Source organism: Heteronotia binoei, chromosome 5 (assembly GCF_032191835.1).
Source record: "Heteronotia binoei isolate CCM8104 ecotype False Entrance Well chromosome 5, APGP_CSIRO_Hbin_v1, whole genome shotgun sequence".
Taxonomy (NCBI): Eukaryota; Metazoa; Chordata; class Lepidosauria; order Squamata; family Gekkonidae; genus Heteronotia; species Heteronotia binoei.
Genome location: NC_083227.1, coordinates 60976227 through 61003124, shown reverse-complemented (window position 1 = coordinate 61003124; position 26898 = coordinate 60976227). Strand labels below are relative to the sequence as shown.

General features: G+C 40.6%; 1 protein-coding gene across 1 annotated transcript in view; it reads right to left on the bottom strand.

Moving 5' to 3' along the window:
• Positions 1–26251, bottom strand: part of PPP4R2 (protein phosphatase 4 regulatory subunit 2) — a 43793-nt gene extending 17542 nt beyond the window's left edge. Inside the window, exons 1-3 of the mRNA XM_060239557.1 lie at positions 25952–26251; positions 25099–25180; positions 2870–3040 (exon numbers count right to left, since the gene is read on the bottom strand). Coding sequence (XP_060095540.1) covers positions 2870–3040; positions 25099–25180; positions 25952–25985 — 287 coding nt within the window. The 5' untranslated portion in view covers positions 25986–26251. The remainder of the gene's footprint in view (positions 1–2869; positions 3041–25098; positions 25181–25951) is intronic.
• Positions 26252–26898: the final 647 nt, after the last annotated feature.

Here is a 26898-nt window from a genome sequence, read left to right as displayed (position 1 = left end):
CTTAAAAGCAAGGTGGGTAGCTTATTGGCAAAAAAGACCATATTATTTATTTTTACAGCTGCAAATTCAAGCTTAGAATGCCCCCTTGCCCTTCTATTCTAGTCAACCTCCTCTCTTGACTTTAGTCCAATATCAATCAAGCCCTCTGGATGGGGTATTCTTATTTTCTGTACAGCACTGGCATATACATGACATTGAGCGAAACAAGAGTTCAGTGGTATCCTGAAGACAATATTTATAACAATCTTTTAAGCTGCCATGGAATTCTCATGAAAGGCACTGCATTTAACCATATAAATATAGCTGTGTAATGAATGTAAACTTCATGTATCTGACAAAGTGAGCTGTGACTTACATAAGCTTACTCTGGAAGTAATTTCTGTCATTTATTTATTTAATCAATTTATATCCCGCTCTCTCCTGTTTTAGTTTTACAGCAACAGGCTAACACAGATGCCTCTCTGGAATCAACATAAAACTAAGTGAATGGTAAATATAGTAGGAGCAGCAGTATACTTTTAAAATAAAATAAAAGCCAATATTATCAGAATCAAAGAGGTAGCAATCAGATAGCGTACAAAATCCTAAAAATCACAACAGCTGTAAAGTGTGATGATAAAGAAATCGATTCTTGTTTCAGGTTACTTATGCTCCCTTGCCCTTCTATGCTAGTCAACCTCCTCCTCTCTTGACTTCAGTCCAATACTGATCAAGCCCTCCAATACCGATCAAGTTTTGTAAACTTATGAATTCAAGATTTATGGAATGCCAGACAAATTTTTCAATTAAGTAAATGGACACTAATTCTAGGGTTCAACCAACTGGATTCTTCCAATTTCCCCAATGAAATCAACACATTAAAAAGTTACATTCCTAGAAAGTCAACAATCACATACTGGTACTAACTACATGAAAACAAAGCTTATTTTTCTGCCTTCTATTCATGCGGCTTTCCCAGAACTGCCTTATGTGAGTAAAAGGCAAACTGCTACAAAGTAATGGCAACACTCCTGGGTTTAATCCCAAGAATAACACTCCATAAAACAGCATCTCTGCAAGATAAATCCAGAAATATTTTCAATTTACTAAAAATTCAAAAAGATATTAATTTCCTTAAGAGTTATTTGGGAGCACAACCAATCAAAGCATACAACTACTCCAATGCAGTACAAAGTTTACAAAATGAAGCACTAGGTCAATAAATTAAATTGGGAGCTGTCAAAACTACTAATTTTACAAATTATATTGTTTCAAATAAGGATGCAGTAAGTACTTGACAACTGGCCAAGAGCAACCTGAATAAAACAGAAGTTTCTGAATTAATTTCAGTCAGTTGAAGCATACTTGTCAGAAACAACCCACGCCTATCTAAAATGAGATATTTTTGCACTCAGAAACACAAAGTGTACAAGGACGATGCACAGCCAATTACTAGGGTATATGGCACAGTATTACCCTTTTCCTATAGAGATAAAGGATTTTTTTTTTATTTTACAAAATTACATGTTTAGCAAGATTGCAGTTTCTTTTTCTGACACAGCTAAAATATCTTAGAATCTAACAGTTATAAAAACATAGAATGTTATCTGTGCAGAATCCCTTGAATCATCCCCACCCCCCACCCCAGTGCTGTGGTTTACACAACTTGATTCCTTCAGCTGATTAAAGGTTCTGGAACCAAAGTCAAACAATATTTGACAAAAATACTTGAGTTTTGTAAACTTATGAATTCAAGACTTATGAAATGCCAAAGACAAATTTTTCAATTAAGTAAATGGACACTAATTCTAATGTTCAACCAAACAATAAGACTCCTAGCAAGGATTTACAGTGAAATGGTTTGTTATCTGACCTGCAACCCCACAAGGTGGCAAAGTTCAGCCTCTAACATTTATCTCAGTAAATTCGAATACAACATCAGAATCCTTTGTTCCCATATTAAAATTCTGATGTTGCCAAATAATTTAACTATAATATACAATTTCTAAATCAGTGAATGATCAAGAAATCCAGTTTAAACAGGCTTCAACTGCTACAACAATTCCACTGCCTAAAGGTGCTAGCAAATACAGATCAAGGAACATCCAATATGAAGCCGCAAACTAACAACTGTGGACCATAATTCTGGGTCTTGCCAACTACAGTTCACAAATCAGAAACTCACTAATGGCAAACTGCCTTCTTTCCCTCGACCACTGGTCATGTAAATCACTGCAGTAATGCTAATCAGGATTTTCATCTAACAAGAATCTCAAACCATGATTTGGGAGGTTATTTCAGATACCAGGATGAAGGAAGCTCTGATGAACTTTGGATAAAGCAAACTCACCACAGAGAGGAACCATGCAAGAATGGTGCCTGAGTTGTTAACTGCTGCAGTTAGCATAGAGCTGACATACAGTCATCCGCATTTAAACTCCTGCATAAATCTAAATTCGTGCTGAAGTTGCATTTCAGAAGCACCCACTTTAAAAAACCCTTTAAAACCCTTCGGATTTTGTATTGCAGTTGAAGAAAAAAATGAGAAAACAGTAAGCGTAACTATTTCTATACTACAGTAGTGTATCTGATATCAGCTCACTGCATGGTCATTAGAAACTTCTAGTATTCTAATTAAAGCCGCCTTTAAAGAACATCAGCCTCTCATCAGACCTGAAAAATGTTAAATGAATGATTTCAGTACAAACAAAGATTCAGAAGCTCACCATGATACATTGTACCCTGCCAAACATATTTATAGGAATTATTCCTTTTGCTAAGCATATGGCAGGAAATTACTACAATATGAAGGTCAAAAACAGAATGTCTGAACTTGATAATAAATCATGTGGCCCAAACAATAAATGAGGTTTGATCTTAGATTGCATACCCATTAAAGCCAGCGACTATTTTCAGAATGCGTTCTTTCATCTCCTCAAAGGGAATATACTCCACATTGGGATTAGGAGGGCCTCTTGGCTCAGGAGCTGAAGTTCTGAAGTCATCCATCACTTTCTCCAATTTGAAAATAAAATAGCCTTTGAACTGTGACCATTGAATCCTAAAAAAGAAACACACAGCTTGCTTAACAGCATACAAAAAAACCCCCACATGCTAACCATATTTATATTAAAGCAATAAAGTATTTGCAGCAGCGTTAGTTATAAAACTACCTGCAGGCAAGCAAATTCTTGCAGTGATCAAAGACAAGACACTTTAATTTTTTTCTAGCTTAGAGTTGAAAAGATTAACAAAATAGGGCAAGATCTGTCATACCCCCCCCCCAACCCTTTTAGATAAAAATGATAGTTTGACAGTAAGATTAAATACACTTTAACGAGAAATAAGTGGGTCAATGGCAGAAGAAAATTAGGATTACATAAAACTACTGAGAACAGATGCCTGAGCCATCAGAATGAGAATAGAGTTTCCAAAATCTTGGCCTTCTAAGTACATCAGCTGTTATTTTCCGTAAATCAGTCTGTCACCTATCAGTGGCATCTCATTTTTCCCTCTCCCACTATTTCTTCTTTCTCTTCCCCAAAAATGCCATAACGCTCTCCTCCCTGATTCTCTCTCTCTCCATCAACTTATCTTTATTTGTTTACCTGTCCAGCTTTCCTTCCTTCCTTCCCTCCCTCACAGCAACCTCTAACCAGGAAACCTATGGCCCAGCTGTATGGTGCTGGCTGCTGGCAAACCCACAAGAACTTATAAGGGGAACCTCATTTTCCCCTGCATCCTCTTTCTCACACTATTTCCTCTTTCCCTTCTCCTAGTAATCCCTATATCTTCCCTTTCCCCTGCTTCCTTATTTCCTTGCCACCCACCAACCTATCCTCCTTTTATCTACCCCCAACATCTTCAGCTATATTATTTATTTACTTCATTTATACTTGCCTTTCTCCACAATGGGGAACCCAAGCAGCTTACATAATTCTCCTCATCTCCATTTAATGCATGCAACTGCCTTGTGAGATAAGTTAAGACTGACAATGTGACTGGCAGCCCAAGGTTAGCTAATGAGCCTCAAAGTGCTAATTCAAAACTGGGTCTCCCAGATCCTTGTCTGAAACTCTAACCTAGAGTTACCAGATGTCCACTTTTTAAAGGACATGTCATTTGTATGTGTGTCCATTCTCCTGGGGTCTTTTAAAAAAAAAACTGATGAAAATGTCCTCTTTTGGGGTTGGAAAGTTAGTAGCAATTATCACAGCTTAAAAGGTAGGAGTATTATAAGGAGTGGTATTTAAAATGAGATTTATCATAGCGATCACTTGTTTGAAATAGTCTGGAAATATGTCCTTTTTTTAACTTTTCAAAATATGGTAACCCTATCCTTAGGGTTACCTATGAGAACCAGTTTGGTGTAGTGGTTAAGTGTGTGGACTCTTATCTGGGAGAACCAGGTTTGATTCTCCACTCCTCCACTTGCAGCTGCTGTAATGGCCTTGGGTCAGCCATAGCTCTGGCAGAGGTTGTCCTTGAAAGGGCAGCTGCTGTGAGAGCCCTCTCCAGCCCCACCCACCTCACAGGGTGTCTGTTGTGGGGAAGGAAGATAAAGGAGATTGTGACTGCTCTGAGACTCTGAAATTCGGAGTGGAGGGTGGGATATAAATCCAATATCATTATCTAACCACTATTCCACAATGGATTTCATGGGCTGCATGCTATTAAACAGTAGCAAGCAGCAGGGCCTGCATAAGTCCTGTTAGTCATGGGGCAGAAAGATGGCTGGTGGTTATTGTTGGGCATGGCCTCAAAGGCCAAAACAGCACTGGAAAGGAAACTTTTGACTAAAGGAAACACTTTTTCCTAACAGAAACCAAGGCTTTGTGGGATACATCTTTAGTTGGGAAGACCACATGCATGCTTAAGTAACATCCTTAAGGGTTAACACACAGCTAGCTAGGTCTGACTGAGAAGAAAAAAAGACAGTTACCAACATTCCAGTCTTACCTGTAACAAAAACATAATCTGCACTATGCCTTACTGGATTTCTACTGGATTTCTGAGCAATAGAAGTTTGGGGTTCTTAGAGCCCAAACTGGAGTTATCTGGTCCAGGCGCATGCAAAGTAGAATTGCTTTCTGCAACATAAAACTCTGACCGATGAACCAATGTCAGCCTGGCAAAGTGTATCAGTAGTGTGTAGCTGGCTCTCGTGATGAAATTATGCTAGATGTTGCAACCTATTAGTATGTGTATATGCCAACATGCATCAGTATGTCATCAAGGCTGTATAAAGTACTGCCTACCCTGAAAGGGGCAAAGCAACTTGGTACTGCAAGCTTTGGCTTAGCTCTGCTCTCTGTTTATTCTAATAAACTTCTTTTTCTTCCGCCTCACCTGGACTTCAGCTGCATGCCTTTAATTGGCTATGGACATTCAGATTTCAAATTTATGTAAGTTTAAAGGGTTGGCAATACTGCTGTGGTTGCCTAGTAATGGCCAATGGAATTAGTTTTTTAAAGATAGTTGCCACTGCTGTTATTTTTTAGGGATGATTAATTCCCTCTTTTAGATTTCAGATTTTTCTGCAAACCTAGGGCATTTTTAGGTTTGTAGGAACATGGCTCCAGTCTCCAGATTTAAGCATCCACGAGTTTTGCTATGTTGAGAATTAGATATATTGACATGTTAATGCCAACGTGAAATTTTCAAGAATACTTTTGTTCACTTTATACCTTCAGTAATTTACTCCAAAAATTTCCATGTCAATACAGCAGATATAACAGATAATACAATGGAAAAGTTTATAAGGGTTAGTGACTTTGAACATCTTTTGCTATATAAACAGAAATCACCACAGTCCTCAAAACAAGCAATACCCAGGTTAGCAACAGCAATGGTATAGAAATCCCCATCACCTCAAACACTGAAGATCTGGTATGACAAATTTGGGATCAGTTTATGTCCAAAATCACAGATTTACACCAAGCCCAATCTGGCTCCCACAAAGTTTATTCTAAGTTTGTCCTCACATGGGCTCCTTTTGCTTCAATACAGGACAGAGAAGAAAATTCTACCATCTAACACCACCTATCATAAATGGTACCACCTTTAAAACACCCTCTGAATCTGTCAGCTGTTGAGACCTTTATAGGTTAATGGAGTTCCCTACCTATCCTTTATTTCAAATGTTTAACTCCTGATTTGGTTGGATATACTCTAAGAGCTATGGGTTTTTTTTCCTGATTAACATTTGAGGTATTACAGAAGTTAATATGATTTCTTTTCCTACATGTTGAGTAATTTAGTGTCCCTAAGGCTTAACAATTATTTCATACATGTTATTAACTTGATACTATAATTTTACTTATGCTTCTATAACTTGCATGTATTTCAATATTAATATAATAAATAATATAATGAAGTTTCAAAAAAGCAAAAAATCAGAAAAAACAGTAAAAGGAATACTAAAAGGAATGCAGTTTTGCAAATACTCTGTTTTTCATAACAAAGACTGCAGACCTACGATGATGGATGTATCTGTATTGGCTATTTGTATGTATTGGTTATTTGTATGTCACCTATTAGCCCTATCGCTGGTCACTAAGAAGCTTCCAACAACAGTAAAACCCAATATTCAACATTTAAATCTCAAAAATGAAAACATTATAGGATACAGTAAACAGGAGTCAATGAGATTAAAGGTCTTCACAACAGAAAGAGTCCTTTTTCAAAAAACCTATAGCAAAAGCTTTACCTCCTGAACGGACCCCCATTGATGTGAGGGCCTGTCAATGTTAACAGAGAGTATGGGGGCCCTCCTTCAGGTACTTTAGACCCAATCTGTTAGGTCAAAACCAGCATGTATAATTAAAGCATCATCTGCAGATGTAGGACAGACACTTGTTCCTTACTGTCAGTACATAACACTACTCTTCCCAATATTGTGTCTCTTTACGTTATGTAGGCAGCTATCTAACATATCTAGATCCAGGAAGGTCTGCATTCCTGGTAAAATGTCAACCACCTAGTAAGCCTATGGTATGCATGACCAATAGCTGCAGTGACCAATGTGTATCTTATTGCTCTGTTGTGTGCTTGTCAGCTCCTTTGGTCCACCATACTTTCTGCACTATAACAAGCTGTTCAGCTATTGTTTGACATAGTTGTCCATCTCATAAGCATGCAGTAATTGTGACAGCTCTACTTGTAAATTCGGGGTTTGTCATTCCAGCTTGCAAAGGCAGGAGGAAATTGGCAACCTCATTCACATGATTTAGGCTCCAGAATTCCAGATGCTATGCAATAAATATGTGGATTGCTCTACAGCTGTTTGGAGTCAGTCATGTTTCTGACCTGCTGTTGGTTCCTAATCCCAGCTATCTTCAGCACGCAGTTCACATCAGGAGGAGGGAATGCGGCAGGGTAAAGACTGCTCTTGCAAGGGGGAAAGGAAAAGGTCTTCAAGTTGTGTAGGCCTCATTACTGTTGGCTTCTGATAAACCATGCATGCACAAGGTCACTAGAATTAATGGCAATGAGTAGTATTGATGAGCCCCCAGAACACAGGGAGATGAAACATGAGGGCCTGACCGCCCAAAATGATGGGCATGTAGGGCAACCAATCACCCTAAGCAAGCCATCCTGTGATGCCTGATGGGGGAAGAGTCACAGCCAGACTGTTTCACAGCTCTCCCCATGTGGGAATTGAGCTGGAGACCTTGGGTATGCCATCTCAGTGGCTTTACACTGTGCTGTGTTGTCTCTGTAGTCTTTCTGACTCTGCTCCATGTTTGGTTTCCAGGGCAAGGCTGCCAGAAGACGCACATTACCTTTTTACCTGGGCAGGTCTGCATTGGCTAATACCGGGACAGGTTGCACTTACTTGTAACTGTTGCTTAATGAGTGGTCTTATCTGCAGGCACACATGGGGCTGTGCAGGCACACACCAGCCACAGAAATCAAGAATTCAAAGCTTTTGAGAAGTTTCAAAACATTATGAGTGCCCCCCCTTCTGTCTTGCACCACCATTTTCTGCTGACAAAGGTTGAGAAAGTGCTCATCCCTCAGTCTTCCCTTCACCTTCATGGGAAAGCATGGAGCAAGCAGCCCACAGCTGGGAAAGGAGAGCCTTCACAGAATGAACAAGTTACAGGTAAATCAATGAACAAGTTACAGGTAAGTCAACCCTATTTTTATCTTTGAAGCTACTGTGTAGTCCACCCATGGGAGAATAGCAAGCTCAGTTACTGAGGTGAGTGTGGGCTGTAGCACTACTTTCCCCATTCATGGAATAGTGCCTCAAGAACGTGGACATAACCAGGCGGCAAACCTGTAGATGTCATCATCCAAAGACACCCTACTGAGAAAAGTGGTTTGGGGGAGTGAACACTAAATAGGAAACATCTTGTCAGCTGTAGAGTACAAGAGTTTAACTCCCCATCCTTTGTTTGGAACAGAGATGCATACGAACAAGTTTTGGTCCTTCTGAAAGTCCTTTGTATGTTGTAATTTTTTTTTAAAGGGTGGGATATCCTAACATCTGATGTGTGCTAAGTCTGTTCTACTTGTGAAACCAAAGTAAAAAAGACTGGAAATAATATGTCCTGAGAAAAGTAGAATTGAGAAAAAAACCTTTGGGAGAAAATTCATACAAGAGCAAACGTTGCCCTTATGTCATTTGTGAATGGAGGGCACGAAGTTTTCCCATTCTGCACACTAAGGTGATGGCAACCAAAACCAGTCTTGAATGATAAAGCACACAAATCACACCTAGCCAGAGATTAGGGCTAAATCAATAATAAAATATGGCTAAACATGCAGTGCTAATATAAAAACCTACAATATATTTTAATTATGCACAGGAAATATTAAAAGCCCAATAAAACAAACGACCTATACCTAATATCAGGACAAACGTCAGAATATATAAACACAGGTTAAAAGGTACAAAATGTGTCCAAATACAAGAAACAGACATGTTTTGGCTAAAGTCTTCTGCTGCTGTAAAATACAAGTTTAGCACTCCATAAGTTTAACATCAATATATTTCACACACTTCATGTATAGAATGGACCTACAAATTAACAAATACAGTGTAGACCAGGGGTGTTGAACTCATTTATTATGAGGGTCTGACAAATGATCTGACATAAATGAGACCTTGTTGGGCATGTGTGTCATAAAATGTAATACCGGGTAGCACAGATATAAACTTTATAAAGGGCACAGACAAACACAACTGAAGATTTTTTATTTATAATAAGACATGCTTAAAACATTAGCACACTTGCAATGCTTTGTTTAACAGTCTCTGATAACTGAAACCTCTTGCTCTGAATTACTGCATCAAAAACTGAGACAATGCATGTGCTGTAGCAATTCTGAGTATGCTGTTCAGGTGTGCATCTGTAAGACTTTTGATCTATTGACACTGATTACAGAAATCTCATGGTCAATGCTTTGAGCCTAAGACCCAGAGGAAAACATGAAATGGCTGGGCATTGTGAGCTTTTGTACATAAACTGCTTCATGTACAAGTCAAGGAAGAGGGGGAAAGTGAGGAAGGAAGAGGGTGGGGGGAAGAGGAAAAAAGCAAGGAGAGGCTGCTTGGCCTGGCTGCCTCATCACAGGGAAGAAATAAAAAATGGCGACCGAGGGAAGCAGGTAAGAAAGAAGGAAGCAGACGTTGCTGGCAGGCCTGATTGAAGCCCTGTGGGAGCCAGATTAGGAAGTAAATTACTTTAGAAAGGCATTTTTTTTTTACAAGGAGTCTTACACTTCCTTCTGCAGTTCTTGAAGGCAGGTATATGAAAACTCCCTTCTTGGAAAGGCTATGCTCATGTTGTTTAAAGGAGGTGGAGTCTCTGGAGTACGTTTTTCAGTTGCCCATTTTATATTGTGCCATGGTCAGAGATTATTACTCCCTTGTTGGACAAGATCCCTGGCTTCACAAGTAAAGCCAGGCTAGGCTATCTGACATAAACCCTAAAAACACCTATCAAGTTGCCAGGTTTTGTTTGTTGATTATGAGGCTGCACAAGATGTACATTAAACAAGTTTGAATACTGGACTTGAATAATTGGTACATTTCATATCTTTTCTCTTTGCTTCTATATAAGAATGCATACTTTTCAACTTTTAACTTTTGTATTTTTTTCTTCTGTAAATGGATGGCCTAATGACTGTAATAAATATGACTGACTGACTGGCCTACAGGTCGGATGTTTAACACCCCTGGTGCAGACCTTACTGACACAAAAATGTTCACCCATGGAGTAAGTAGGAATAAATATTCTTAAAATGCATCATGTGTCACTCATCCAAGTGTGTTTAATTTCATATGCCCATCTATCTGGATTTGAACTCTAGATTGTTTATGCCCAATCTACAATGTTCAAATCCAGATATACTCAGCAAGAAGAAAGGTAGGGGAGGTAATCTCCCAGATGAAAATGGATTCCCTCACTGGTGCACAGCACCTTCTCTGCACAGGCCCAGTTGTTCCTGGCTTGTTGGCACAGCCATTTAAAGGGGCTATACCAGGGAGTCAGAGGTAGTTGCCGGTTCTCTGGCGTAGCCTCTTTAAGCAGGCAGCACAAGCAAGCCTAAGAAAGTTGGGAAAGCGCAGAGGAGACTCTCTGTGCCAGTTTAGCTGCCTCTGGTTCCCTGTTGTAGCCCCTTTAAATGGGTTCCCTCTTGTGGCCCAGATTAAAGAGGCTGCAAGAGGGAGCTTAAGACCGCTGAACTGCTGGTCAGAGCTGCACAGCCAGGAGAGAGAAAGATGAGAGGCCTCTTCCTTTCTCAGCCAGTAGAAAGGGCGATTCCACTCCCCCTTTCTCCTGACCAGGGCGATTCCACTCCCCCTTTCTCCTGACCAGGGTGAATCTCACCCAAGAGAAAAATGGAAGGGAGTCCTTCCAGGGCCATCTCCACCACGTTTCTTCCATCCGCATGGAGCCATGCCAGGAGAAAGGCAGAAGGGAAGTCCTATCCAGGGCAATCCCTACCCCCTCTCTTCCCAACATGGCCAGGAGAAATGGAGAACTGAACTTCCTGGACTGGTTTGATTTGGGTGGGACCCATTTGGGGACTGCCCTGAAACAAACTGCCTTTTTTAGGTTCATGCCCATCCCCATTTTCAAGGATCAAAATGCTCAAAAATGAAAGCAAGGACATCTTCTGTTCCCTCTAAGGCTGAACAACACTGCCCAAAAAACAGCACAACACTCATGTTTGTTATTACTTATAATGTTACTAAGGACAGAATTCCTTTCTACCTGCCATGTCCTCTGTCCTCATCTGAATACTATGAATTTCTACACCAGTTCTCCCATACTTTAATGCTTTCACTTGTTCAGCAGGCCCTAGAACTGAGCTGCAAGAAAAGCACCAAGAATTTTAGAACATGTGTTTTTAAAAGGAAAACAAATAAAACTGCCTTTGAAACTCTAATATGTTTCTGAATTGTAGCAGCACAATTTCCAGATGACCTTAAAAGAACTAATTATTGGAACAGTACAAACTTCTAAGCCATTCTTATCTGCATGAGTTCAAACTGAACTGAGTAATTTTATCAGTTTGAGAGACTGTTTTACTCGCTGGCCAGTTTCATCCACAACTTGATTCTGCCTACTGACGTTTTCATTCTTCTTGTTACCATGGCTTCATCACAACAATGCTTTAACAAGCCTCTCAGAGGAATGTACGGAAAACAGTACAGTAGCGTATTCAGCGACTAAGGGCTACACTTCAATGTAAGAACAATCAGTACAAATTCTTTACGTATCACATTTGCTTTTCAGACTTATCTCCAACTTTAGCCATGCATAATGCATAAACTTAGTCAATGCAGTCGCATAAAACTCCAATGTTTTGATGCACGCACAATGAACCAAGTCAACTTGCTATTCCCATTATTTAAGGCAACTGTGTGCAGGAGGTGACAGCAGGATATAAAAAGAGCACATCCTCTGCTTCCAAACTGCTTGGAGGTCTCTTACCTCATAATTTAAAGTCACAATTAGAAATGAATGCCTTTTGTATTTTCTTACCCTTCCTTGTGATAAGACACACACAAAAATCCTTCACTTGACATGTTCCATCTACACCTTCATCCAGATTGTATCTTTGCACTCGTCATTGATTCTTCAGTCTTACTGTGAAATACTTTATAGTCGTAGGTAAAACTAAGTAGCGCTGGACTGCTACAATATAATGGCTAAGAGAAGAACACTGACCAGAAATCCCTGATTAAAATTCAGCCTCTGCTACAGACTCACCAGGTGACCTTAGATAAGCCACTCATACTCAGCATTAACCCTCTCCCCTCCAGCTTCCAATATGGGGATAATAATTTATCTTTCAGGGGGACTGCAAGAACTGCAAGGTAATCTGCGTAAGTAACCTTAGAACACTGAAAACATTAAATAAATGCTAACCGGTACTACTAGTTTATAGCACTAATATATTTTAATGTTACAAATATTCCCCAACAAGGGGCATCGCAGGGGGAACTTCATGCTTGCAGTCTAGGCAGAAGAAGGTAGTAGTGGTCATCAAACCTAAAACTTTATGGCTGTTACTGGTCCCAAGCTTTGTGGATTCCTGCTTTTCAACTTTGTACCACCTGTGTAATTTGGGTACTACACCAGCAAAAACATAAAAATATGCAGCTAAAATCAAATTATACATTGGGAGCAGTGTTCCCTTTAAAATGAGTTAGCATGAGCTAGTTCACAGATTTTTAGCCTCCAGCTCACGCATTTTTGTCTTAGCTCAGGAAGGATGACTCCAGAACACAATAATTTATACAGTAGCTCAGAACTTTAATGCCAGTAGCTCACAAAGTAGAATTATTGCTCACAAGACTCTGCAGCTTAGAGGGAACACTGATCGGGGGTAGGGGAAATCTCTTAATACTGTGTTACATTCATTGTGGAGAAGCACTGAAACTATAATACACGTGCTCATATGCACATACTCCCTCTAAAGTTATGCTAAAAGTGTTCCTTGCATTTTAACAAGGATTACTACTTTTTAAAAACAAAAGGTTAACAAGTTTCCCATTTAAAATGATAAAATAAAGATGCCACATTATTAAGCGGTAAATGGTCAGCTCTAGAATCAAAGCAAAAGGAAATAGTTTGCACTCAAAAAATCCTTCTTATATATATATATCAATTTACTATGAAGACTAGCTTTATAACCAAACTGAAGTCACAGCCTGGGTTTAAAGTCCCTGGTGAAGTTCAGGTGTGTATGGGCAAGACAGGCTTTCCATTCACTTTAGTGGTAGTTGTATGCATCAATGTAAGGGATTAAAAAATGCTTTGTGATTGCATGGGAGAAGTCTATAAAAAGACAAACAAAGCGGTGGATTGAGGGCCACAGCAAGAGGCCCATTAACTACTCCTGAAATTGCCATTATATTTCAATAAGAAAATATTTCAATTCCCAATACTCTGCAAATCTAGCCTATGTAAAGGTAGTCCCCTGTGCAAGCACCAGTCGTTTCCAACTTTGGGGTGACGTTGCTTTCACATTTTCATGGCAGACTTTTTACGGGGTGGTTTGCCAGTGCCCTCCCCAGTCACCTACACTTTCTCCCCAGCAAGCTGGGTACTCATTTTACTGACCTCGGAAGGATGGAAAGCTGAGTCAACCTGGAGCCGGCTACCTGAACCAGCTTCCGCTGGAATCGAACTCAGGTCGTGAGCAGAGGGCTCTGACTGCAGTACTGCAGCTTTACCACTCTGTGCCACGGGGCTCACCTAGCCTATCTAGTCAGACTTAATTCTCAATTACCCTCTTTTCAGTTTCTGTTTTAACCCCAATTTCAGTTTCAGTTTTAACCCCAATTGTCTTTAAAACACAAAAAAGAAAAGGTCAGCCTTTTAGCGCTTCCATGGTTTCTACAGCTTGTACGAGGCATAAATTATTCCTAAACTGAAGGAATGCAAATGATGTTTTAAGATTTCTATATTTTCCTATTAAAAGATGTTGTATCGCTGTTTAGTGTTCTAATAAACTTCTTGACACAGGCATTTTAAAGCAAAAGACTACTTTTAAAATGGTACTACTCTTTTACTCCTGTAAGTAAGATGACTTCCACTGAAGTTTGGTTATCATTCTGAATTAAAAATGCAGTTCCTAGATCAGTTAGTTATGGCCATCTTCTTTAAATTAATTTCTTTCATTTTATTAATTTTATCATAATCTTTTCTATATTGACACAGTCAAATTCTTTACAAAGCTACTGAGTCCCCATGATGACAAGGCTGATTAAATCTCTCTTTCAACCATTCTCTCTGGTGTCACAAAATGATCACTTTGCGGATCAATTATGCCTGAACTGTAACTAGTGAATGCAGTAAACTGTTTTTTTGTTGTTGTAACAATGCTGCACTGTTTCATCTGTAATTGAATTCCAGAGTACTATGCTTCTAAGCCACATCTGAAGTGTTATCATAGGTGGGGAAAGAACACTGATAAGAGAGGCAACTGTGTTGCAAAATAGTAACTTACTTAGACTGCAAACCAGCAAACAACAAGGAAAATGTGATTAATGAAGTCACTCATCAGTTTAAAGGGATATTACTTACTCAAATGAAATTTGAAATTTGCCTAAAATGGCTATTAAAAGCAATTGTTCAAGGCAGACAAGTTTTTCACATAGAACAGAGTTAAGAGCTAGCTTTCTAAACACACCATTCAAGCTTTCAGGATGCGCTCCATCACTGCAGCATATGCCTCTTTCCTCACAGTCCCTGGATGGAGTGGAACAAAACAGCAAAGGTAGCCCTCTCCTGAATTTTAATCGCCAGATGGCTTTAAGTTATGTTTTATGCATTTTGATAAGCAAATAATAGGCATGGTTTTTCGATCCCACATGGCATGATCCTATTTTATCTCAGATGACTACAACCTATCCTGGTTCAGGAATTTCAATATTTCAAAAATGCAGTTTCAAAGTGTGTTGAGAATAAATAGGCACCACTGCTATTTCTGGCCACAAATCCTGGACTACTGAGGTAGAGGTCAATATACAGGTGCTAGAACAAATGCCAACAAATCTCTGCAGAGACTGAAGGACACACTAGGAAACAGTGTTATTTCATACTATTACCACTAAGTTGCGGATACCATCCTTATGACTACATTGATATTTCATGACCATTCTCTCATGATTATACGTTATCTCCAATCAGTTACCTTGAACCACTTCAGCTGATGGAAAGCCACCTCTAAAGGGTAAAGTATAAACCCACCCAAATCAAACTCAAAAAGTGTTTTAAAATAGTGACAGAGAATGCTGCCTTACTAAATAACACTACCTTATAAATCATATAAAGAACCACCCCACACTGGGCTACAGGGCTGTTTCCTTAGTGCCCACATTAAAAGGTCTAGGGCAGGCATGTCACACGTATGGCCTACAGACCTGATCCACCCCCAAAGGGCTCCAATCAGCCCCGCCAGCAAGTAGCCAACTGTCTGTTTCCTTCTCCCTTGCCTGCTTCTTTTGGTTGCCATTTTTTCTTTCTCTCCAGTGATGAGGTAGCCCAGCCAAGCAGCCTCTTCTCACTCTTTCCTTCTTCCCCCTCCCTCCTCCCAAAGGAGCAGCTCTGTAGCTCTGCTTTGTGATTAAGTTTGCCAGGCTCAATCAATCACACTGCAGAGCTACTAAGCCAAGCCTCTCTTCCTTCTAGTGGCTGAGGCTCTTTCCCCTCCTTGTCTCCTCGTGAGGGAGGGAAAAGGAGTGAACTTCCTTTGCCCAGTTCCCTTGATCCCACTGCAGAGATACAAAGAAAGCAGAGAGCTGTAAGTCCAGCAGTGTTTTAGTCAAGGCATGAGTTTTTGGCCTTGCTACAGAGAGACACAGAGTGTGTATGTGCTGTTGGGCTTGTTCCTTTATTCATGTTCTCATGATCCAGTGCCAGGATTACGCTGAGAGTGTGTGTCTAGACCAACTTTACCCAGCACATTTCCTATTTTTTTTCACATTTTCCTTTGATTGCCAAGGATTTTAAACTTAGACTTAATAATAATAATAATAATAATTGTATTTGTATCCCGCCCTCCCCGCCGAAGCAGGCTCTACTTCCTAGACAGTAGGCTGGTACTGACCACTATACGTGGCTGTCTCTCTTCCTGCACTGCCTCATAGGAGCTGCAGTTACTTTTCTAGAAAAGACTACACTTTTGTAGATGAATACATAGCCCGCATGGTGCCTTCACATGAAGCAACTTATGTACAAAAGCTCACAATACCCAACCATTTCATGTTTTCCTCTGGGTCTTAGGCTCAAAGGATTGACCATGAGATTTCTGTAATCAATATCACTAAATCAAAAGTAGGTTTGCAACTTACAGATGCACACCTGAACAACACCTGAACAGCATACTCAAGATAGCTACAGCTCAGGCATTGTCTCCAGTTTTTGATGCAATAATTCAGAGCAAGAGGTGGCAGTTATCAGAGACTGTTTGCCTGTGCTACCTGGCATTACATTTTATGACACACATGGCCTGGCCCAACAAGATTATATCAGAGTTCAACACCCCTGGTTTGGGGCTGGGAGATTTGTGTACATCTCCCTAATTTCCACATGCTTCAGATCTCACATAACGTAACTGTGAAAAAGAAGGCAATGGGTAAGGATATGGAAGGCATGACAAGGCACTCCATTTCCATCCACTATGCTTCATACATGTGAGAATCTAGGACAGAAGTGTCAAACTCATTTATTACAGGAGCCAGATCTGACATAAGAGGGGGAGAGGATGGAGGGGAAAGCAAGCTACAGTGCAACCGCACTGAGAAAGGAAGAAGTTGCTTGGGGTCAGAGATTTGAGCCCTGTACAGGCCATATCCTGCCCACTGGCCACATGTTTTGACACCTCTGATCTAGGAAATGACAGCATAAAAACAGGGCTCTACTGAGCTCTATGATAATCCCTCTGCATGTGGACTGTTTCTCCAAGCTGGAATGAATAATATATAAATCTTAGCAATACTGGGTAATTAAAAAGGCAAACCTACAAACGCAGAAGATACATCACCAATTACATTCTAGAGACTAAGAAGATATTCACCAGGTATCCTAAAGAAAAGCAAAAGAACACTGTTAAGATGTTCTCACATTTTCTTAACTCTTTCACTCAGTGTAACAAGAGCACTGTTGCACTGAGAGTTAAATTCTCACCACTGGCATATATATTGTGACTCATTTAGAGATGCGAGTGTTGATAACTCAGTTATATGGTTCCAAGATCTAATCATGGGAATTTAAACTACAAGTCCAAAAATGACTGAATACTGGAGGAGAAAAAGGAAAGCTAATTAATGAAGATAGTTTGGACCTCATGAAAAAGATTCCTGCACACAATGGGAGGAGTGATTTTTTTACCTATTCTCCCTCTTCCAGGACAGCCCTTCAGCTTCCTCATCATGTGTCCAGGTAGCTTTCCATCCTCCAGGAGCAGCATTTTAGGTTGCAGGACAAGGGGGTAGGCAGGAAAGTCATGGTCCTATGCACAGAATTTAGATGGGATCTAACACAATTAGTTAAGTTCATGCACAGATTCAACAAACTCAAAAGAATAAAAGTACGAGTCCGTATGAATTAAGAACAAAATTACTCTGAATGCTTGTTACATGCTAATGCAGAAATTCACACTACAGACAAGACACACATTTATAACAGACACGTAACTAGAAAAGAATACCACTCACTTTCATGTCCAGGCATGCAAACATTTATAGTTCAGTAATAGCTAGGACTTCATGTAAAGTTTGTAAAAAATTCTTGAAACGGAAAATATGTCAAAGAGAAGTTTTTGTTTAACATTTGCTGGTATTCCACTGAAAAAAATTACATAGCTATAAGTTGCCACCAAACACAACGATCTATGAAAAGATTTACATCTTTTAACATTCAGAAGGCTAACATTTATAACCTTTGACCCCAGTAACTGTCTGGTGCAAAAAGCATTGTCATTTAGAGTACCTCTGAAATGTTATGAAGTTTGAACATCGATACAAGGGAGAATGATACCTGAAACTCTAAAATTCATAATGTGGTTACAAGGGCACAATCAGGCATCCAAGTTTAGATAATTATTTTCTACATGTTAAGCCGGAACCCTAAAACATTCACAATGCAGAGCCACATCAGTAACCAGAGCATCATTATGGTGTAGTTCTTTTTCCACTGCCAAAAACCAGCTAAGCACTGTTTAAACTCAATCAACCTTCATCTTGTCTCTTCAGCAGTTGAATTCCATAACAAAATTTCCCCTTCTTTCCCAGAAGATGCTCTAAAATACCAGGCTCTTAAACCTCAAAAGGCAGCTTGGATTTTTTTCACAACCAATTTATAAAAAGGAAATGTCAGTGAAACATATATAAAAATCCCCCCCCTCCTCTGGGTTTCCCTCTTTAGGGAAAAAAGTGTATTTCCTGTGACTGTGTGCCTGCAATCTCTTGAAGTACCTGTCTCTCCAATGCACAGCACAAAATGCCAATTAAATATAAAAAGATAGTAAGTTACAGGCATTCAGAAAATACACATTCACAAGACAGGGTAGTTGAATTCCAGCTTATTAACTTTTTCATACAATATTCAGTTTGTTGGATATATTTAGCAAGACACTTGTCAAAATACTTTGTGTTTATTTATATAGCACCTTCAGTGTTCAAAATGCACACAAGCACACAAAGGAATTCCTGTAATAGCCCTAGATGGTAGGCTACATTTGATTCCCCATATTGCAGTCAGAGAACTAGGCAGAAGAATAGTAATTTACCTAAGGCCAAACAGTTTGCGGCTGCAATGAGATCTGAACAAATGATCTTTTGGAACACAGGTCATTCTCTGAGTCACAATAAATAAAGGTTTATAAACAGTTACCCACATGGTCACCTATGATGACTGAAAATCATTTTCAGAAGACCAAACAGTGCCAGATTTAACTGGTCATTAGGGATGGGCACAAACTGCAAAACAAACTGTATTTTTATTTGAACTAGGCTGGTTCAGGGTTCATTTTGACCCAGTTTGTTTGGTTGCACTGTTCCTGAACCAAAAATGAGCCAACATTTTTATAGTGGAGGTTCAGGTGGTTCATGAGAGCGGTTCATTGGCCAAGACAGCCTGGTGCTGATTCAATCAATTCCTAGGCAATGCTGGGAGTGGACTTGTGAAGAGCCCTAGAAACACCTATAGTGGTTGTCCATAGTTGATTTCACAGCTCTGGAGCTCCCATTCTGTTCCATATGAGCAGATTGTATATACACACCACACTCTGACTCGGCTGTTTTCACTTCGCAGCAGGGAGAGGAGTTAGTCATTGACAGAGAACTGGGAGAACTGCTTGCTGATGACTGATTCAAGAGGAGACTTTAAGGGAGTCCTTTTTCCCCCACGCACACAGTGGGACAATTTTTTAAACACCACTCCCAGCTGGGAGTGTGGGTGGAAGAGGGCCTGCTGAAGACTCACTGAGTGTGGAGTCTCTAGCTTGTGAAGAGGCCATTCTACCACCTCTCGAACCACATGAACCAGGTTCGGAAACAGAAAAGTTTGTGGAACTCAATGAACCATGAACCTGTATTTTCCTGGTCCGTGCCTATCCCTACTTGTCACCATTTCCTTTTCTGGTCATTAATGTCCTATAAATGATTACTATAAGTGAATGTACAGGCAGGTGGGCTGCTAACCTGGGTGGAGGGAGCTAGTACTTTCTGGGATTAACAAACTAATTAAATGTGTCATTATATTTCCTTATTATGTAAAGATAATTACACTTTTAATGTTTTAACAGCTATCTACTTGTGTGTATCCTAGCAGACTTAAAGAGATAGGTTTCCTTAACAAGATATTCTTAAATAAGACTTCTTTCCGAACTCTCACAAGGGTCTGTAGTTCAGTGGAAGAGCTTCTGTTTTGCATGCAGAAGGCCCCTGGTTCCATCCCCAGCAGAAAGGACCAGATGAGGAGGTAATGTAAAGGCCTTCCACCTGTGGCCCTGATGGACTAATATAAGTCCATCAGGGCCACAGTATAAGACAGCTTCATGTGTTCATGAGTTCAACACAATGCAAGTAGCAATTTAATACAACACTAGTTATCATAAAGCATTAAATAGGCAAAATATTTTGGTAAAACAATAACTGCTTTTATGAAGAAGCCTGGCTCCAAGCTTTGTTATATCTCTACAAGGGTCCTAGAACAATTATGATTCCTAACCTCTAATGCATGGAACTGAAGAAATAATGGACTATTTGTTGTCCGGCAGGGTAGAAGGGGTGAGATACCCAGTGTTACAGATTTAGGTCCTAATAATTAGCAATATACGGCACATGTAGGTCAGCATTAAGACAAGGTAATTGTGCATCCTAATCATAAACATCTTTGTACAAGCTTAAAGTACAGTTCTCAATCAGGTGGTACACTTTAAATTATCAGTGGTCACCATGCTGCGAGTAGCCCCACCTTCTGAGGTTACACCAACAGCTACTGGACACAAAGTCTTTACTGTAGTAAACCATGCCTTTGGAACACCATCCCCCAGGAACTGTACTTGTTCATAAGGGTTTTTGTTGTTTTAATATTTGCTGCTAAATTTATATTTATGTACATTATTAACAGAAAGGTAGATTGTAATTAAGAGCCCTGTGGCACAGAGTGGTAAGCTGCAATACTGCAGTCCAAGCTCTGCTCACGACCTGAGTTCGATCCCAGTGGAAGTTGGGTTCAGGTAGCCAGCTCAAGGCTGACTCAGCCTTCCATCTTTCTGAGGCTGGTGAGTACCCACCTTGCTGGGGGTAAAGTGTAAATGACTGGAGAAGGCAACAGCAAACCACCCAGTAAAAAAGTCTGGAATGGAAACGTTGTGAAAGCAACGTCACCCCAGAGTCGGAAATGACTGGTGCTTGCACAGGGGGGGGTTACCTTTACCTTTAGATTGTAATTATTTTAGATAACTTTGCACTTCATGGTACAGGCTAAAATCCATATACCTTCTTTGACAGGGGGAAAAAAGTACATACAAAACAAAATGTCAGGGAGGAGGGTTGTAGCCTAGGCTTTTACTTGATGTCTGTATCTAAAGGGTATTTTTTAAATATGGAAACAACTCAATCATCTGAGCCCCAACCTTTTGTCTAAAATGAGATGTAGTTTACACAACACTTGCAAGAATTAGGCCATAAAATCAAAGAATCAGTACCGAAAAGTCACAACTCTACTAAAAGATGAATCCATTCCCAGCCCTTTCCACAACACAGCTACGCCACATCAGATTACTTGCAGAGTCCCAGACAACCATATTACATGAGTTCCTATCAGCCAAGGGAACTATAAAACATGCCTAATCCTATATATATCCTTCTTTCTAAAAATAAGACACCATTCATAGGTTTATGAATCAGAACTGGATGATTCAGCACTGCTTGCCATGTATAGGATGCAACATTTATGCTACTACAGCTAGATCATGCCTACAACATACAGTAATCTAGCACAAACACATTTTAAACCTTTTTTATAACAAATTTTATATATTACAGTCAAAGGATTCATAGAACAAACTAAACTTGCATTCTGAAACATTCTACTGTACTTCTGGTGACTGATCAGGTATATTTGTTCAGGTTATATCAATATATGTAATTCAACTATGGATACTTATACCCAGAGATTAGGATCATAGAACGACAAAACAGATCTTTCTACAAACCAAAAAAAGCCTCAGGTTTTCAGGAAAAAAACACATTTTGGGGGGGTATTAAAGGCCTTTGTAGCTTTAAAAAAGATGTCCTCAGTGGCCACTGTCAGGCAAACACACTAAAATCTTTGTTTCTTTCAGTAAAAGACAGGGCCCTTTCCAATGTTCTCTGGCCTCTAAGGAAGTATTGATCAGTGCCAGGACCAGCTGCAACCATTGGGTGACTTGCTGTGATGCAATCTACATGACCTACCCCAGCCTGGATGCTTGCTACTGTTCAAGAGCAGCCACCCCATGACATCTAGAGTACTGTAGTGGTTAGTTTCACACTAGCATATAGGAGATTCAAACCCTCACTCTGCCTTAAGTCAGTCACACATACAGCCTAAATTACTGTTACATGTTTGTTATGAGAATAAAATAGATGACTGGAAGACGATGGAAGCTCTTTTGGGTCCCCACTGCAGAGACAGGTGAAGCACAGATGAAGTACATCAATAACAGATATAGCTGCAGACCAGAAGCAGATAAAAGGCTGATTTGTTGGTGGGCGAGAAGGAAACATGAAAATGTTGCCAGGAGGAAGGAAAGAGAAAATAGTGTTTGGAAGGAGTTAGAAAAGAAAATATGCTCCACACAAGTTCCTGTGGGCTCCCCGCGGTGCATCTGGTCCTGGTGGCTGGCACTAGGGATGTGGGCCATAGTTTCTCCAAGGAGAGGAAAGAGAGAAAGCTCAAAGCAAGGGGGCAGATAAAGACAGCTGACTGGTTGGTAGGAAGGAGTGAAAGAAGAAGGAAGAAAACAGGAGAAGTATGGGACTTTTAGAAAAGGGAAAGAAGAAAGTGAAATACTCACTGCAAGTCCTTGCTGTTAGTGTTTACATTATCCTATTTATCTACTATAGTTAAAAGAACTACCTAGCAGGTGAATTCATATTGCTCCTAGATTAATGTGAAAAAGGCTAAAAATCAATGTGCCCAGAAAACAGTTTATCTTCTTGAGGAAAAATTAAGAGGCCTAAATATGGGGTACACCTCTGACCATTAACAGCTGAGTATTATGCAGCAAGCTCATGACCTGTCGCTGACCTTGTATTCACAACTGTATTACTTGCATTGTTCTTTTGATAGCATAAAACAAGCTAAGAACCAAACATCCCTAGAGTTTTTTTAAAAAAAAATGAACGCACTGAAAATCTCATTAGCAGACACTCAAGTAAAACCCACTAGAACTTTTAACCTATTTTTCTATGACAAGCCTTTGAATTTACACACTAATATTTATGAAAATATAGGTACAATATCCCTGAAACTACTTCCGTAACATTTTACTCAAACATAACAGAAACTGAGATCCTATAGTTTGTTTCTACAGTACTGTCCTCCACTGTGGAACACATCCCTCCAGCACTATGCATTTTCTGCTCATGCAAGGCCAGTAGAGCAGAAAGCAACTAGCAACAGAAGAATGTGCTGTGTACTGAAGGACTGCCTGCATAATAGACAAAGAGCTGTGCAAATGGATCTAAAGTATAGGATCCCACCTAGTTTACAGCTACATAAAAACCAAAACAAATCAAACAGGATTTATTTTGGTAGTAAAACAAAGCATAATGAACACTACAATCAAATACTGGAAAATGTTAATCAACATTTGTTATAATGTGCTAAATATATTATTGCCAATATCATGCTAACCTGATCTTGCCTTCAGTGTAACTGTAGTGTGCAAAGACAGACTGGTTCAACCAGTAAACATATTTTTAAATGCACAAAGATAACTTTTTTGTTATTAAGCTTTATAATTCACTAGGAAAAGACAATGTTTTGTTCTTGCCATGCTGAATCATTTGATCCAATGAGCAAATTTCAGAGCTTCACTTTTTCCTAAAAAAGCAAAATCACACAATGAACAAAGGTTAACTGTCAATTTTGAAAGAACAGAACACACTGATGTTTCTCATACACACAAATGCACTACTCCCATTATAATAGAAAGCAGAAAACTGTTACCCCTCTGGTTCCCACTAAATGGTGAATTAATGAAATCAGAGAAGAACGAGAAATTTAAACAAAGAAGTAAAGACCACTACAAAATTTTTACAAATAAACCCAGCTAACCATATTTTCTGATGTTCAGACTCAAGCAACGCAAGTGATACCAAGCAGCAGGAATGGCACAACAGGATAAAAGAAAGAAGGCCTGGTCAGGCTCCTCTTTATTTCTTTGGTGCACTGATCTGCAGTGCTCCAACCACTGTCTACTGCCCAAGCAGCAGCAGACCAAAGTCATGAGCACCATTTCGTTATACTGACATGGCAAATATGGCTGGAAAATGACGGAGAACGTGAGCAAACAAGTCTTGCTGTCACATGCAAGAACTTATCAGAACACAAGACCAGAACCGTCTAGTGGTGTGGGAGAGTGTTAGATGAGTAAAGAGGGATGAGGCCTAGCAAAATGTTGAAAGAATAAGCACTCGTACAGTCCCTCCCCAGGCACACAATTAGCGATGATGGTAAAACATAATGACCTACAGAATGGTTGGCTGGTGAACACTGAAAGGAATATCCTCTTGAAACCTCACATAACATATTAAAACAACCAGTAATAATATACACACACATAACTATTATGACCACCAATAATGGAACAAAACAATTAAGATCTGTCTTTCCAATTAGAAGTCTTTTCTAGATTTTTAAAATACATTTCAGAGCTGGTTATAGATATCTAATGGCCAGGGATGCTGCTGTCTGATTCCCCATATGTAAGGTGGCCAAAAACATAACTATCAAGAGCTTGTCACATGTACAATAACAAAACATCTAAGGATGATTCTGGAGTAGAAATCTCAGGCAAAAAAGACAGAGCCTGAGTAATTCCAACTGCTGATTATTAGGGAGAAGTTTTCTTGTACTTTAGACACCTTTAATCATACATTTTATTATTATTTATAGGTCACCACACTTTTTTCCTATAAAAGGCTGGTCACTATTTCATGAATTTATGATATAGCTATCTGAAAAATTATTAGTCGGGGAGTGTTTTGTGCTAGATTGTGAATCAAAAACTAATGAAGAGCAGACAGCTAGTCCACATATAGCAGTATAAAAAGTATCACACCCATCACAAAGTCACAACTCTAATAGTTACTGCTATATAAGCAAACCTTTTGCAGGTTCATCTTATGCAATCAGCAACCAACAGCACAGAAACCCCAAAAAGAAAAGTTACTTTCTGACTTCAGTTGGGTCTGGTCAGCAACCGTAGAAAACAGTGTAATCACCTAGAAAAGCTTAATGGAGTGGTAAGTTCAACAGCTTTCAATCCAAAAGAATGTTACTAGAACAGAAAAGTTTGAGAAACACAATCAAAAAGAACACTTAATAAATCACAATAAAAACCTATCACCATCAGTTAAAAACCACTCACATTGTCTCTCCAGTCTTGGCAACATGACATAGAAACTGATCCAGTATTGGACAGACTTCCTTCTTCCCCCTCTTTTCAAAATCTGCAAAGAAGGAATAAAATTATGTAAAGCACTCCTTTAAATACCTTTTTCACAGCACCTCCCCACTACTCCACATTCTACACAAGCACACCCCCAGACCAGGCCTTTACAGGCCATCAAATAAGACGAAATCAATGGGAAGTTTATTTCCAGCTGCTTCTGGTTTCTAAAATCACACCACCAGCCTCAGGCTGGACAGCTAACTAAAGTCGTAGCCTATGACTCCAAGTGGGGAACGAGTGTTGTGTGGAAGCAAAGCATAACAGGAAATAAGTAAGATAATGGGAATTAAAGGACAACTCAGAAGCAGGGAAGATGCAAGGGATGGTGACGACTGAGAAGGCACTCTTGAGGAAAGGGTGGAAGATAGATTGAGTGGGAGGCAGATAACCCCCCTGGGGGCACATACTAAAGTGTTCTGCCACTTCCACCACAGGCACTCCGAGGCACGTAACACAGGGCCTCAAACTGCTCAGGCCCCGCCAAGGGCTGAGCGAGAGGTGGGGGGCGGAGAGATGGTCTCCATCTACCCTCTGCCCCCAATCTCTCCCACACCGCACAGATCATTCTTCCCTCCCTCCATTCACCTCGAGAAACAGACAAACCTCTCCCCCTCACGGAGACGACCCCTAGAGCCTCTGTCGGGGCTCCCACTGGCTGAGGAGGCCAGGCCCCTTTCTCCTCTCCCTTCCCCGCCACCAAGGCCGGCGGCCTCCTCCTCTCTGACCTCGGAGTAACCCCCACCCCGCAAAAAGAGCCCAGAGCCTCCACCTTTCAGAGCCTCCTGCAGCCTCTCGACGTCCATGGTCCGCCGCTACCTCCGCCGCTGCCTCCCCCCTCCTCCTGCCGCCCGGGCCCTCACGGGAAACAGGCAGCCGCGGCAACGACGGCGGCTCAGGCTCGAACACAGAAAAGGGAGCGAGAAAGAGAGGAGCAGAATCCCCGGCGGCCGGGCTCAGCAACCTTCCAACATGGCGCCCGAGCCGTCGCCGTGCGCGCCCCCGACGCACGCTCGCAAGTGCGCCGAGACGCGCCTGGGCTCTTCCCGCCGCCGCGGGGGCGCGCTCGCTGAGGAGAGCGAAGAGGCGTGGCCATCGCCGATGACGCCAAGGGAAGGCTGAAGGAGAGAGTCCGGGGAGCGGCGACGAGTTGTAGGCGGGAGACGCTCGGGAAAGTGGGGCTGGGTTGCGCTCCGCCCACTTTCGGTTGTGAGTCACGTTCCGAAGGAGACGTCGCCAATAATTCCTCTCTGTCTCATTCTATTAATGTGTATGCCAGGCTTGCGCACAGGCGAGGAAAGAAGGGGAGGCATGGGGATGACGACGCTACTCTGTTTACTGCGTGAGACAACATGCACGCCCATGAGCGCTTGTTCCATTCATCGAAGCGGCGGCGGTTTCATCAGCCTTCGCTCGCCGCCTCCTGCTCGGCTAAAGCGACGCGCGAGCTTCAGGAAGAAAACAACACTCGAGCTTGCAGAGCACCCCGCGCTGGTTGCAGCACAAACAATCTGGAGTCTAAAGACCAACAGCTAAATGATCTTACAGTGCAACTTTTCGTGATTTAGAGTCAGCTCCTCAGATGTTTAAAAAAAAAACCCAGCAGGGTCAAAGAGCCATAAGGACTAAGGACAGGGTAAAATGTAATTATGATAAATTCAGATTGATCAAGGCAAATGCAGAGACCATTCTCTAGGCTGTGTTAAACTCGTTAGCATC